At 41.9% G+C, this 13206-nt stretch overlaps 1 protein-coding gene across 6 annotated transcripts in view; it reads left to right on the top strand.

Moving 5' to 3' along the window:
• NUP214 (nucleoporin 214) overlaps positions 1-13206 on the top strand; it is a 207496-nt gene that overhangs the window by 70022 nt on the left and 124268 nt on the right. For 4 of the 6 annotated variants that reach the window (XM_053695786.1, XM_053695791.1, XM_053695788.1 and 1 more), the window contains exons 17-24: positions 1169-1327; positions 1438-1541; positions 2479-2652; positions 2848-2936; positions 10583-10666; positions 12279-12551; positions 12637-12792; positions 12876-12975. In XM_053695786.1, coding sequence (XP_053551761.1) covers positions 1169-1327; positions 1438-1541; positions 2479-2652; positions 2848-2936; positions 10583-10666; positions 12279-12551; positions 12637-12792; positions 12876-12975 — 1139 coding nt within the window. The remainder of the gene's footprint in view (positions 1-1168; positions 1328-1437; positions 1542-2478; positions 2653-2847; positions 2937-10582; positions 10667-12278; positions 12552-12636; positions 12793-12875; positions 12976-13206) is intronic. The other 2 variants (XM_053695787.1, XM_053695792.1) reach the window with 1 other exon arrangement.

Raw genomic sequence — 13206 nt, forward strand, 5'->3', positions numbered from 1 at the left:
CAGATTCTTAACATAAACTGCAGCACAAGCTCTGTCTACATAACAGTGAGTGCTACAGCTGGGCTTCCTATATGCATACATTATAGGGAGATATGAAGTACGTGTCATGTGACTCCTGTGCTGTTACAATATGGCGGCATACATAGCCGCATCAAGCCCTGGATAAGTATTCTAAGAGAAAAAAATTTTTTGTAATGTTTGGGGTAAGCTGAACTTACAGCGTAAAGAACTGTACTCCGTTTTTTATTATTACTCAGAAGTTGGTTTTAATGATTTTTAGCAGTCAAGTGTTTATTGTTCGTTTTAAGTTTTTAATTACTATTTAGCCTCAGTTTTGCTAGGGTTAATTATCTCTGTACTGGATAATCCTCAATTTCTCTGATTTATCTATAAGAGTACAGTGCTCAGTCTCACAAGATAACTACATGCTTTTTAGCTTTTACTAGATGTCATTTTTCATTTAGAGAGGAAAAGTTAAAAAGACGAGAACTACTAAATAAACACTAGATATGATGTATTCTTAGCCAAGATTAGACTGAGGATAATCATTTTTTCATTATATTAGTTGTTTATTGAAGAAATAAGGGTAACTATTTAGTCTCCATAAAGTGATGTGTGTTGCCATTTTGTAACTTTAATTTCTCTTACCTTATTTCCTCTATTGAAGCGAGTTAGAGACAGTTATAAATAAAAATTGTGAGACCACTTAGTAAAAGCGGCATCCGCTTAACGTCCCTTTAAGTGATAGAACAAACATATAGTGACTTGTTCAGCCTAGATTGTGTTAATACCACAACATAAGTAGGGAAAGTATTACAAGTGGGGGAGGCTGAATGATAACAATATAACAAGTTATTATAGAAAAAAAGAATATTCGTATACACACACTATCAACCCATGTGGCAGCCAAGACACACAGATATTGTGTTACATTTGGGAAAAAAGAAATCATTTATGGAATAAATGTACATATACATTCTTGGCATTGAGCATGAATTTTATAAGGTGGCATTTGAGGGGCCATTTATGTACCGTGAAGTGGTGGGCAAGTGTGCTCCAGGGGACATATGGAGCACAACACAGTAACTGCAGATAACTAGGGCACAAGCAGCGATATGTAGATCAGAACTGGGATATGCAGAACAATCTTTCTCTTTGTGTTTAAAAGTCTCTTCATGGAGATGTCGGCACTCTAAAAACCTCCATCCTCGAGTCGTTTGCCAGCGTGCAAGGCGCCAGAGAAGAGAACGAACGGAAACAAGATTCTAGGTACCGGCATCTCCTATATAAGAAACCGCTGGACCCTAAGAGCGAGGCGCAGATGCAGGTACCGTTAGATAAGGGACTTGCTGTTCTGAGCCACAGATAACAGTTACAGATGATCACAGATAATTTATATTAATAAACGTGCATTTTGTTTGTCTGCCTGTTTGCCAGGAGATCCGCAGGTTGCACCAGTACGTGAAGTTTGCTGTTCAGGATGTTAATGATGTATTAGATTTGGAGTGGGATCGGTACTTGCAAGAGAGGAAAAAACAAAAGTGAGTCGGGAAAATCTTGACAGTGCTCTATATATGGCGATATAATGGACATTGAGAAGTCTGTCTTTAATATAACAAATGTTTTTGTACTTAAAGGGACACTGAACCCACATTTTTTCTTTTGTGATTCAGATAGAGCATGCAATTTTAAGCCACTTTCTAATTTACTCCTATTATCAATTTTTCTTCATTCTCTTGGTATCTTTATTTGAAAAAGAAGGCATCTTCCACCAATCGGCGAGAACAACCCAGGTTGTTCACCAAAAATGGGCCGGCATCTAAACTTTCATTCTTGCTTTTCAAATAAAGATACCAAGAGAATAAAGAAAATTAGAAAGTTGCTTAAAATTGCATGCTCTATCTGAATCACGAAAGAAAACAATTTCGGTTCAGTGTCCCTTTAAACGCACACAGTTTTTTTTATTATTATTTATTTAAAAGACCGACATTTAACCCCATTCAGTGACAGAGTCACTTTTATGGCTTGAGAACTCCCTGACCATATATATATATATATATATTCCAATTGTCCTCACTTTAGGGCATATAAAATTCCACAAGCCAGGGCAAGAGAAGAACTGCAGTTTGAAAATGGTATATAAAGTGCATGCACCTCTAGTGACATGTGATGGATGGGCCAGACTGTCACACATGATATTGTCAGTAATGCTCAGGCCCATCTGTGCATGTGCAGTGCTTTCTACCAAGTGAGAGCATGTGCGTATGGCAGCTTCCTTCCCAAAACATTCCTGCATTTGTTGCCTCTTCCATATTAGAAAACAAAGAAAGAGCTTTATATTCTGCTGCTGGAGGAGCCTGGTGAGCAGAGGGGTGAGATTAACTCTTGCTAATGGAGTAGTCCACACAAGTTGCCTGTGTGTATGTAGATCTACATCCTATGCTTGCTGATGTGCTTGTGTGGTTATCTTACTTACAGGGGCCTGGTAGTTCCAGAGCGTGAGACTTTGTTTAACACTTTAGCTAATAATCTCGAGATCATCAACCAGCAGAAACGACGTCTGAACCAACTGGTAGACAGCCTGCAGAAGCTGCGCTTGTACAACCAGACCTCTCAGTGGAACACGCCGATAGAGGAGTCCAGCAGCAAAAAGTAAGCATGTGTTTAATCTTAATGTCTGTACATTACTTTTGAAATTCCAAAACTACAGATAAGGGTAAATCAAAACCATTTTTTCTCTGTTTTTATGTAGCATTTTCATTTCATATGATATGTAACAAAATATAATTCCACTGCCATACAATTGCTAAAAAGAAATAACATTTATTCTTTTCTCATTTGCTTTAGCAGTTTTGAAGTGGAGTTAGAAAGTTTGCGAAATGCTTTGTCCAAAACTACTATTGAGGCACAAAGTAAACCCTTGCCTAAAGTGCCCCGTAAGTATCGATATTCCAGCATGCTGGTTAGTCTGTAATAAACTACTGTTTTATAGAACCACGTACATAATATTTCTGTTTATTGTTTCTGCCCCTCCTAAATTTATTTCCTATGTACACTCTAGGCATTATCTGCTTCTACTTCTCATGACCATGGACTTTAAATGTCCTTTAAATTGTTTACATTTATTTCATTCCTCTCTTTTAGAAAGATTGAATTGTCCAATAGTAAATGTAAAATCCTCATATTTATCTTCTAAATTGTTCTAACAGACACGGTTATGGCCTATATATTATTTGCTCCATGGGCATACTAACCTTGTTTCATAAATATTTGCTCATGGATTATAATCCATTCTGCATTATTTACTAGGTCATGTATAAGTAATTTTCCTTCCTAAGATAGGGAGAGTCCACGGCTTCATTCCCTACTGTTGCAAAATACAACGCCTAGCCCCCAGGAGGAGGCAAAGACACCCCAGCCAAAGGCTTAAATATCCCTCCCACTTCCTCACCCCAGTCATTCTTTGCCTTTCGTCACATTAGGAGGTGGCAGATAAGTATCAGAAAATTCAGAGAGTCCTGAAAAAGGGTATCTGCCCTTCGAGATAGGACTGGAGTTTTAAGTAGTCATGTCAACCTCTCAGTGAGAGTATTGATGAAAGTTTGAGTTTGAAATGCAGGGAAAGTTTACTTTTTCAAGATACGATGAGTCCACGGATTTCATCCTTATATGTGGGATATCGCCTCCTGGTCAGCAGGAGGAGGCAAAGAGCACCACAGCAGAGCTGTATAAATAGCTCCTCCCTTCCCTCCCAACCCAGTCATTCTCTTTGCTTGTGTTAGTTAGAGAGTATGGACTCAAGCAGAATCTCTTTTTCCCATCAACATCCTAGAGTTGAGGGCGATATTCCATGCGCTTCGGTTCTGACCTCAGTTGGCTTCGGATAAATTCTTCAGATTCCAGTCGGACAACATAACAACAGAGGCTTACATCAATCATCGAGGAACAAGGAATTCCTTTGCGATGACTGCGGTGGCTAATATAATCAGTGGGCGGAGGCTCACTCTTGCCATCTGTCGGCGATCTACATCCCAGGAGTGATCAACTGGGAGACAGATTTTTTTTGAGCAGGCAGACCTTTCATCTGGGAGAGTGGGAACTCCATCCGGAAATGTTTTCAAACCTGATTCTCAGATGGGGTCAGCAGGAGTTGGATTTTATGGCGTCTCGTCGGAATGCCAAACTTCCGAGATACGGGTCCAAGAATTCCGGCCCGAGCTGGTGGCTGCCTTGGCAGTTCCTTGGTCTTTCAGCCTAGCATATGTATTCCCTCAGTTTGCTCTCCTTCCCCGGGTGATTGCTCGAGTCAAACAGGAGAGAGCATCGGTGATCCTCTTTGCCCTTGCGTGGCCTCGCAGGATTTGGTATACCGATTTGGTGGACATGTCATCTCGACCACTGTGGCAGCTTCCATTGAGGAAGGACCTTCTCATTCGGGGTCCCTTCCATTTTCCGAATCTAGTGTCTCTGCAGCTGACTGCTTGGAGATTGAACGCTTCATTTTATTCAAGCAAGGTTTTTCTGATTCGGTCATAGATACCTTGATTCCGGCAGGATTTTTGTCTTTTCTCCAAGAAGGATTGGAGGAAGTGTTTTAAGCCAGTTCCTTAACGGGACAGGTCTCTGCTTTATCTATTTTGTTACATAAGCAGTTGGCAGATGTTCCAGATGTACATTCTTTTGTCAGGCTCTGACTAGAATCAGATTTGTGTTTAGACCGATTGCTCCTCCTTGGAGTTTAAATTTAGTTCTTGGAGTTCTTCAAGGGGTTCCGTTTGAACCTCTGCATTCCGTAGAAATTTTTATTTCTGGTTGCTATTTCTTCTGCTCGAAGAGTATCTGAGTTTTCGGCATTACAATATAATTCCCCTTACCTTCTTTTTCATTCGGATAAGGTGGTGTTACGTTCTAGACCTGGGTCTTTCCCTAAGGTTGTTTTGAACCGGAATATTAATCAGGAGATTGTCATTCCTTCCTTGTGTCCTAATCCTCCTTCTCAGAAGGAACGTCTGTTGAACCAATTTAGATGTGGTTCGTGCTTTAAAGTTCTGCTTCCAAGCGACTAAGGATTTTCGACAATAATCTTCTTTGTTATTTTTTCGGAGAGACGTAGGGGTCAGAAAGCTACGGCTACCTCTCTGTCTTTTTGGCTGAAGAGAGTCATCCGTTTTGCGTATGCGACTGCTGGTCAGCAGCCTCCTGTACGGATTACAGCTCATTCCACTAGGGCTGTTACTTCATCATGGGCATTCAAACAATGATGCTTCTCTTGAACAGATTTGCAAGGCTGCGACTTGGTCGTTTCTTCACACTTTTTCCAAATTTTACAAATTTGATGTCTTTGCCTCAACTGAGGCTGTTTTTGGGAGGAGAATTCTTCAAGCAGTGGTGCCTTCCGTTTAGGTTCCCTGTCTTGTCCCTCCTGTTTCATCCGTGTACTATAGCTTTGGTATTGTATCCCACAAATAAGGATGAAATCCGTGGACTCATCATATCTTGTAAAAGAAAAGGAAATTTATGCTTACCTGATAAATTTATTTTTCGATACGATGAGTCCACGGCCCGCCCTGTTCTATTAGACAGGTTATTTAATTTTTGTTAAACTTCAGACACCTCCGCACCTTGGCTTTTCCTTTCTCTTCCTAACTTCGGTCGAATGACTGGGTTGGGAGGGAAGGGAGGAGCTATTTATACAGCTCTGCTGTGGTGCTCTTTGCCTCCTCCTGCTGACCAGGAGGCGATATCCCACAAGTAAAGATGAAATCCGTGGACTCATCGTATCGAAAAAGAAATACATTTATCAGGTAAGCATAAATTTCCTTTTTCTGCGAAACCATCCAGACTACTGCTAACAGCTCCTAAGCAATCAGATTTGACGAGTTTAACTGCCTGCTTTCTCTCACTCAAGTCCTTGTCAGGAGCGCTGCTATAAGACTGTCACACTTGAGAGGCTGTGTTCTGTTCCACAGCATGGATCCTGGAGGTAAGATTGTTTCAATTTTTACACATAAAACGCAATAACAGGATTACAGTGTGGCTCCTTTATACCTTGATAGGATCTAGGCTTAATATCCTCTGAAGGGGGTTTATTGAACAGTTGGGGTTAATTAATCAGTGTATTAATTATTTATATGCTGCTTTGTGTGATTTTTCCTGGGCTGATAGACTGTGTTTTTGGCTGGAACAAACCGGTTTCACTTTCGTTTTTGAAAGTGTTGCACAGCTCCTATTACTTGCTATACTTGTAATAACCGGGAAAGTACTGTCTTGCACTCCATGTGACCGGGTGTGGTCTATGTTCATTTCCTCCATTCTGGCTGAGACTTGAACCTGAGGAGAGAGTTTCCTCTGTTAATTGTCTGGGTCTAGGAGGTGGTGAGTGCCCCAGCCATTGGGAGTAAAGTTGCAGTTTTCTATAATAAAACACGTTTTTATTTGTGTCCTCCTGTGGGTATAACCTGAGCCATGGAGGGCTCTGACATGTTAGAAGGTACTCCTTCTGTAGTTTTCCCGCCCACTCAATTATGTTCCACATGCCTTAACATCATTATAAAGTCTAAGAAGGGAGACAAGCCTGCTAAGGCTCTTAGTCCCTCTGAGCCGTCTACCTCTCAGGACTCGGCGTCCCGTGAGATTACTACCCTTGCTACATTGTCCACTCCACATGCAGTTCCCCATAGCACATCTAATCCTCCATCCAGAGGGGGCCTTCTTCCTGCAGACTTTGCCACGCAGTTACAAATGGCGGTGTCTACGGCCCTTAGTGCATTACTTCGCTGTAACAAACGCAAGAGAAAGGTTAAACATAGCTCTCCTGACCTGGAGTCATCTAAATATTTATTGGATTTAGCTATTATGTCCCAGTTAATCCGATGAGTTAACCGGTGAACTTTCTGGGTCGGAGTCCTTAGGGTTTAAGACTCCTGCTGTGGCGGAACCATCCTTTTAGATTTCAAATTGAGCACTTGTGTTTTTTATTAAAGGAGGTTCTGTCTACGTTAGAGGTTCCAGAGACCGCGCTGCCTGAAGAACCTATGATACCCTAATAAGACAGAGTTTACGAAGACAGGAAAGTTCCTTTTGACTTTTCCTGTGCCGGTTAAGATGGCGAACATTATTAAGAACAAATGGGAAAGAATTGGTTCTTCCTTTTCCCCCTCGTCTTCTTTTAAAAAGTTGGTCCTGGACTCTCAACTGGATTTGTGGGGCTCAATTCCTAAGGTGGATAGTGCTATCTCTACGCTCGCTAAATGTAGTACTATACCTCTTGAGGATAGTTCTTTGTTCAGAGAGCCGATGGATAAGAAAATGGAAACCTTTCTGAGAAGGATGTTTCAACATACCGGATTTTTGTTTCAACCGGCGGCTGCAGTTGCCGCGGTTACTGGAGTGGCTACCTACTGTTTTGTCGAAACTCATTGAGGTGAAGTCTCCCCTCGAGAATATTCAAGACAGGCTTAAAGCTCTGAGAATCGCTAATTCTTATCTGTGATGCGAACATGCAAATTATTCACCTAAATGCAAAGGCCTCTGGCTTTGCGGTTCTAGCCCGCCGGGCGCTCTGGTTGAAGTCTTGGTCTGCGGAAATTACGTCTAAGTCCAGACTCCTTTCTCTTCCCTTCAAGGGAAAGATTTTATTTGGTCCAGGCTTGGACTACATTATTTCTATGGTTACTGGAGGTAAGGGTGCCTTCCTACCGCAAGATAAGAAGAACAAGTCTAAGGGACGACAATCTTCTAATTTTCGTTTCTTTCGTTCTGACAAATCCCAAAGACAACAATCCTCCTCCAAGCTCGAGCAACCCAAGAGTACCTGGAAGCCGGTTCAGTCCTGGAATAAATCCAAGCAGAATAAAAAGCCCACCAAAAACAAATCGGCATGAAGGGGTGTGGTGGCCCCCTGAACCGGGATTGGATCATGTAGGGGGCAGACTGTCTGTTTTTTCAGACGCCTGGTTCAAGGACGTACAGGATCCGTCTTGCCTGGAGGTGGTATCTCAGGGATACAACTTGGGCTTCAAATCTCATCCGCCAAGGGGCAGATTCCTTCTCTCGATCTGTCTACCAGACCAGAAAAGAAGGATGCCTTTCTAGGGTGTGTTCGGAATCTATCCTCCTTAGGAGTTGTTGTCCTGGTGCCTATCGAAGAAAGAGGTTTGGGGTTTTATTCAAACTTTTTCGTGGTCCCAAAGGAGAGAACTTTCCGCCCAATTCTGGACCTAAAGTGCTTAAATACCCTTCCTTCAATATGGAGACGATAAGGGCCATCCTTCCTTTATTTCAGGAAGGCCAGTTTATGACCACTATAGATCTGAAGGACTTTTACCTTCATGTTCCATTCCACAGGGAACACTTTCAGTTCCTGAGGTTTGCATTCCTGGACCAGCACTTCCAGTTCATTGCCCTTCCATTTGGTCTAACTACTGCTCCAAGTATCTTTACGAAGGTTCTGGGCGCTCTTCTAGTCGTTGCCAGAACTCGGGGTATTGCTATAGCCCCATACTTGGATGATATTCTTGTGCAAGCACCATCCTTTTGTCTTGCAGAAGAATTCTCAGAGTCCCTTCTCAGTCTTTTTCAAGGCCCACACCTGTTCGCTGTCAGGGATCCACATTCTGGGTGTGGACAACTGGGAAGCGGATTTACTCAACAGGCAATCCTTCCATCCAGGGGAATGGTCTCTCCATCCCGAGGTGTTTGCAGAGATATGCAGCAAGTGGGGGACGCCGGAGATAGATCTTATGGCGTCCTGTCTCAATACCAAGCTGGTATGGGTCGAGGGATCATCAAGCGGATCTAATAGATGCACTAGCAGTGCCCTGGAGGTTCAAACTTGTATATCTTTTTCCTCCATTACCGCTTCTTCCTCGAGTGGTGGCCCGCATCAAGCAGGAGCGGGTATCAATAATCCTGATTGCTCCATCGTGGCCATGAAGGACGTGGTTCGCGGATCTAGTGGGGATGTCCTCATCTCCTCCGTGAAAGTTACCTTGCTGCAGAGACCTGCTGATACAAGGTCCATTTGTTCATCAAAATCTAGATTATATGAGGATGACTGTGTGGATATTGAACGCTTAGTCTTAGCCAAGAGAGGTTTCTCTGAGAGTATCATTGATACTCTTTTATTCAAGCTCGTAAACCAGTTACTCAGCATATCTACCGCAATGTGTGGAGGACCTACTTATTCTGGTGTGAAGAGTGTGGTTTTTCCTGGCACAGAGTTAAGGTTGCCAGGATCTTATCTTTTCTCCAGGGTGTGCTGGAAAAGGGCCTTTCTGCTAGTTTCCTGAGGAGACAGATTTCGGCCCTGTCGGTTTTATTGCACAAGGGACTGGCTGAGCTTCCAGACGTGCAGTCCTTTTGTTAAGGCTCTGATCAGGATCAGACTTGTGTTTAGATCTGGGGCTCCTCCTTGGACCCTAAATCTTGTTCCTTGGGTTTTGCAACAGGTTCCGTTTGAGCCTCTGCATTTGGTTGACATTAAATTGTTATCTTGGAATGTTCTCTTTTTATTGACTTTTGCCTCTGCCCGCAGAGTTTCTGAGATCTCTGCTTTGCAATGTGAGAGCCCCCTTATCTTATTTTTCATGCAGATAAGGCAGTTTTACGTATTAAATTAGGTTTTCTTCCCCAGGTTGTGTCAGATCGCAACATCAATCAGCAGATTGTGGTTCCTTCCTTGTGTCCTAATCCTTCTTCATCGAAGGAACGCTTACTTCACAATTTGGATGTGGTTCGCACCTTGAAGTTCTATCTTCAGGCTACTAAGGAGTTTAGACAATCTTCCTCTTTGTTTGTTGTCTATTCGGGGAAGAGTAAGGGACAGAAGGCTACTTCGACTTCCCTATCTTTTTTTGTTAAGGAGTGTCATCTGCTTCGCTTACGAGGATGACTCATTTCACTAGATCAGTGGCTTCCTCTTGGGCCTTTAAGAACGATGCCTCTATGGATCAGATTTGTAAGGCGGCTACCTGGTCCTCCTTTACAAACCTTTTCAAAATTTTACAAGTTTGATGTTTTTGCTTTGGCTAAAGCAGCTTTCGGGAGAAAAGTTTTGCAGGCTGTGGTGCCCTCAGAATAGGGTCCGCCTCTTCCTTTTTGTTACCTCCCGTTAGTAATTCAGTGTCCTCTGGAGCTTGGGTATAGTTTTCCCAACAGTAAGGAATGAAGCCGTGCACTCTCCCTATCTTAGGAAGGAAAACATAATTTATGCTTACCAGATAAATTCCTTTCTTTCCGGATAGGTAGAGTCCAAGGCCCCCGCCCGTTTTTTCTTGTCTATGGGCGGTTCCCTATTATTTATTTTTATTCTTCTGGTACCATTTATACCCTGATGTTTCTCTTACTTTTCCTTGTTCCCTCAACAGAATGACTGGGGTAATGAGGAAGTGGGAGGGATATTTAAGCCTTTGGCTGGGGTGTCTTTGCCTCCTCCTGGTGGCCAGTTGTTGTATTTCCCAACAGTAAGGAACGAAGCCGTGGACTCTCCCTATTTGGAAGGAAAGCGATTTATCTAGTTAACATAAATTATGGTTTTTTGATTTACCAATGCGGTTTGTTTTTTTGTTTTTTTTATTTAAAGCAAAACTCTCTTCTGTGAAGCAAAGCCAGCTGAGAAATTTTCTAACCAAAAGGAAGACTCCCCCAGTCAGATCACTTGCACCAGGTAATGCAGCACATGATATCCTTCAAAAGAGGTATCCGCTTGTTTGAGATTTTTAAATTGTAAATTATTGTTGCTTAAAACTAATTGTGCATGTTTTTTTGTTTAACCTAAAAACCTTGATAAATGTGTTTTTAAAAGGAGAACACACATTGAGAGATACTTTTAAGTAATAGAAAATGGGGATATTGAGTGAAATGTCTCTAGGATAGGTGGTGGTCTACATAGTTAAAATACTTTTTGGAAAGGAGACACACAATTATTCTTGTTATATTTTATAATATTGGTGCAGACCCTCAAAAAATATAAAATAAAAACACAGATTTAATCAGGATTTATTCACAATCCTGATAAAGTGAGTGAATTCAGCACTCTTATACTAAAAAAAGCTTTATTGGCCAATCGTACTACAAGCAGTATTCGTATATCAGGTAAACAAATATAAACACACCCCTCCCAAATCCCAGTGGTAAGAAATATATATATATACTAAGCTATCCAAAATGTGCAATTGTGTAAGACATAAAACGATCCTGTTATAAAGTCCTCAAGTGGATATACCACTATAATCACAGTCACACTGATGTGCTTAGAAATTAGCATATGGGCCTACCTAGATTTAGCTTTCAACAAAGAATACCAAGAAAACAAAGCTAATTTGATGATGAAAGTAAATTGGAAAGTTGTTTAAAATTGAATGCCCTATCTGAATCATGAAAGTATAATTTTGACTAGACTGTCTCTTTAATGAACAGAAAAACACCTTGTTGAGGCTAGCATAAGCCAATCTACTATACCTCAGTCCATACCTCTTGAAACTCTGTTTGTTCAGAGATTGTTCCGTCTAGAGCAGGGATGGGGAACCTTGGCACTCCTGATGTTTCAAAACTACATTACCCATGATGCTTAGGCACTCTGAAGTCCACTTGAGCATCATGGGAAATGTATTTCTGAAGCATCTGGAGGGCAAAGGTTTCCCATCTGTGGTCTTGAGGGACAGACCCATTAGCTTTATCGGCCAGAATTGTGTCACGTGATGGATAGTGGGCTATGTGAAAGGATGTCAATGTTTGACCGCAGCACCGATTGCTCTTAAGGTCTGTAGTTGACACCAAGTATATTTCAGGAACAGAAAATAAAAGTTCATATACACATCCCAGAAACTGTTTTCCACATCAGTGATCTGATTACATCAAGACTCACACAATGCTCACACTATCATCTTTGGATTTAACTGGGTGAATTTTATGAGCTGATAGACAGCTATGCTGAGTGCAGCGTTCCAGCTTACATACTTTATGTACATGTATTGTCCGCAGTGAGTTATGGGTAGTAAACTGCTTATGCAGAAACCCTTTGTATGTTATGACATTCTGGCTTTACTCTGTTTCATACCTTTAATCACCGGCATGTATAGCGTATGAAGATCGTATGGTTGGAGCTTGTTTTCCAAGGTTGTGTTCTTATGCAAACATCAGCCACACAGCTGATTCAAGCATTAGAGTGTCGTCTCTCTGACAATTTCTTACATAAAATGTATTGGCTAGACACAGCAGTACATGTAGGAGCTTGCCTAAATAAGTTATTTGACAATTGCAGTTTTTTTCTCTTATAGCTTGCCTTTCCCGTTCATCATTTTTGGCCCCCAGCTATTATGAAGATTTAGATGACGTGAGCTACACATCTTCCTTGTCCGAGGCTGCTGATACCGATGACCGGCGAGTAGCACCACAGGAGATAGAGAGACAAGAGACTCCTCCCCCAGAACCGTCTACTGTCAGAGTCCCACGACATGCACCTGTGGCCCGTACTGTATCAATACAGCCCAACTTTGTTTCTCCATCGTTTGGAAAACCCCAGTTGGGACCTGGCCCTATAAGCAGTACACGTAAGTCCTTGTCACATCTCCATTAAAAAAATAAATGGTCATTTTAATTTCAGAAAGGTTCTGATTATCTTTTATTGATTTTTAGCCGCTCCTTCTGCCCAGTCAATCAGAGTGATTCCCCAAGGAGCAGACAGCACCATGCTCGCAACAAAAACTGTGAAACATGGGGCGCCTACTGTTGCTGCCACCCAAGCTGCTGGTGCTGCTGCTCTGAGGAGACAGATGGCCTCTCAGGTCCCAGGTAATCTCTTGTCTGTATCTACAATATGACTTTTAAAATGTAGCTTTTGTCTTTGCTTATTGGTTCCGTTTGTCACCCTGCAGCGCCCCTTACTGAATCCACCTTACAGACTGTTCCCCAAGTTGTGAATGTGAAGGAGTTGAAAGGCAATGGGCCTGGACCTACCATTCCCACTGTGCTAGGGTAAGTTCCTTAGTGACTTGCAGTACTGTTTGTCTACCTGAAGGTGTCAGCATTGCACTAAATGCTAAATACTTTCTATTTACTGTATAAAGAAAAGACCATGTACTGTATTACCACTATATCATTTAATATAACCAATCGGAACCAATGACCATTTATAAGTTTATTTCTGTGCTTTGTATGTGTGTTTTGTCACATGACGGGCCCAGGGGCTACACCATAATACAGCCC

The sequence above is a fragment of the Bombina bombina genome, chromosome 12, assembly GCF_027579735.1.
Source record: "Bombina bombina isolate aBomBom1 chromosome 12, aBomBom1.pri, whole genome shotgun sequence".
Taxonomy (NCBI): domain Eukaryota; kingdom Metazoa; phylum Chordata; class Amphibia; order Anura; family Bombinatoridae; genus Bombina; species Bombina bombina.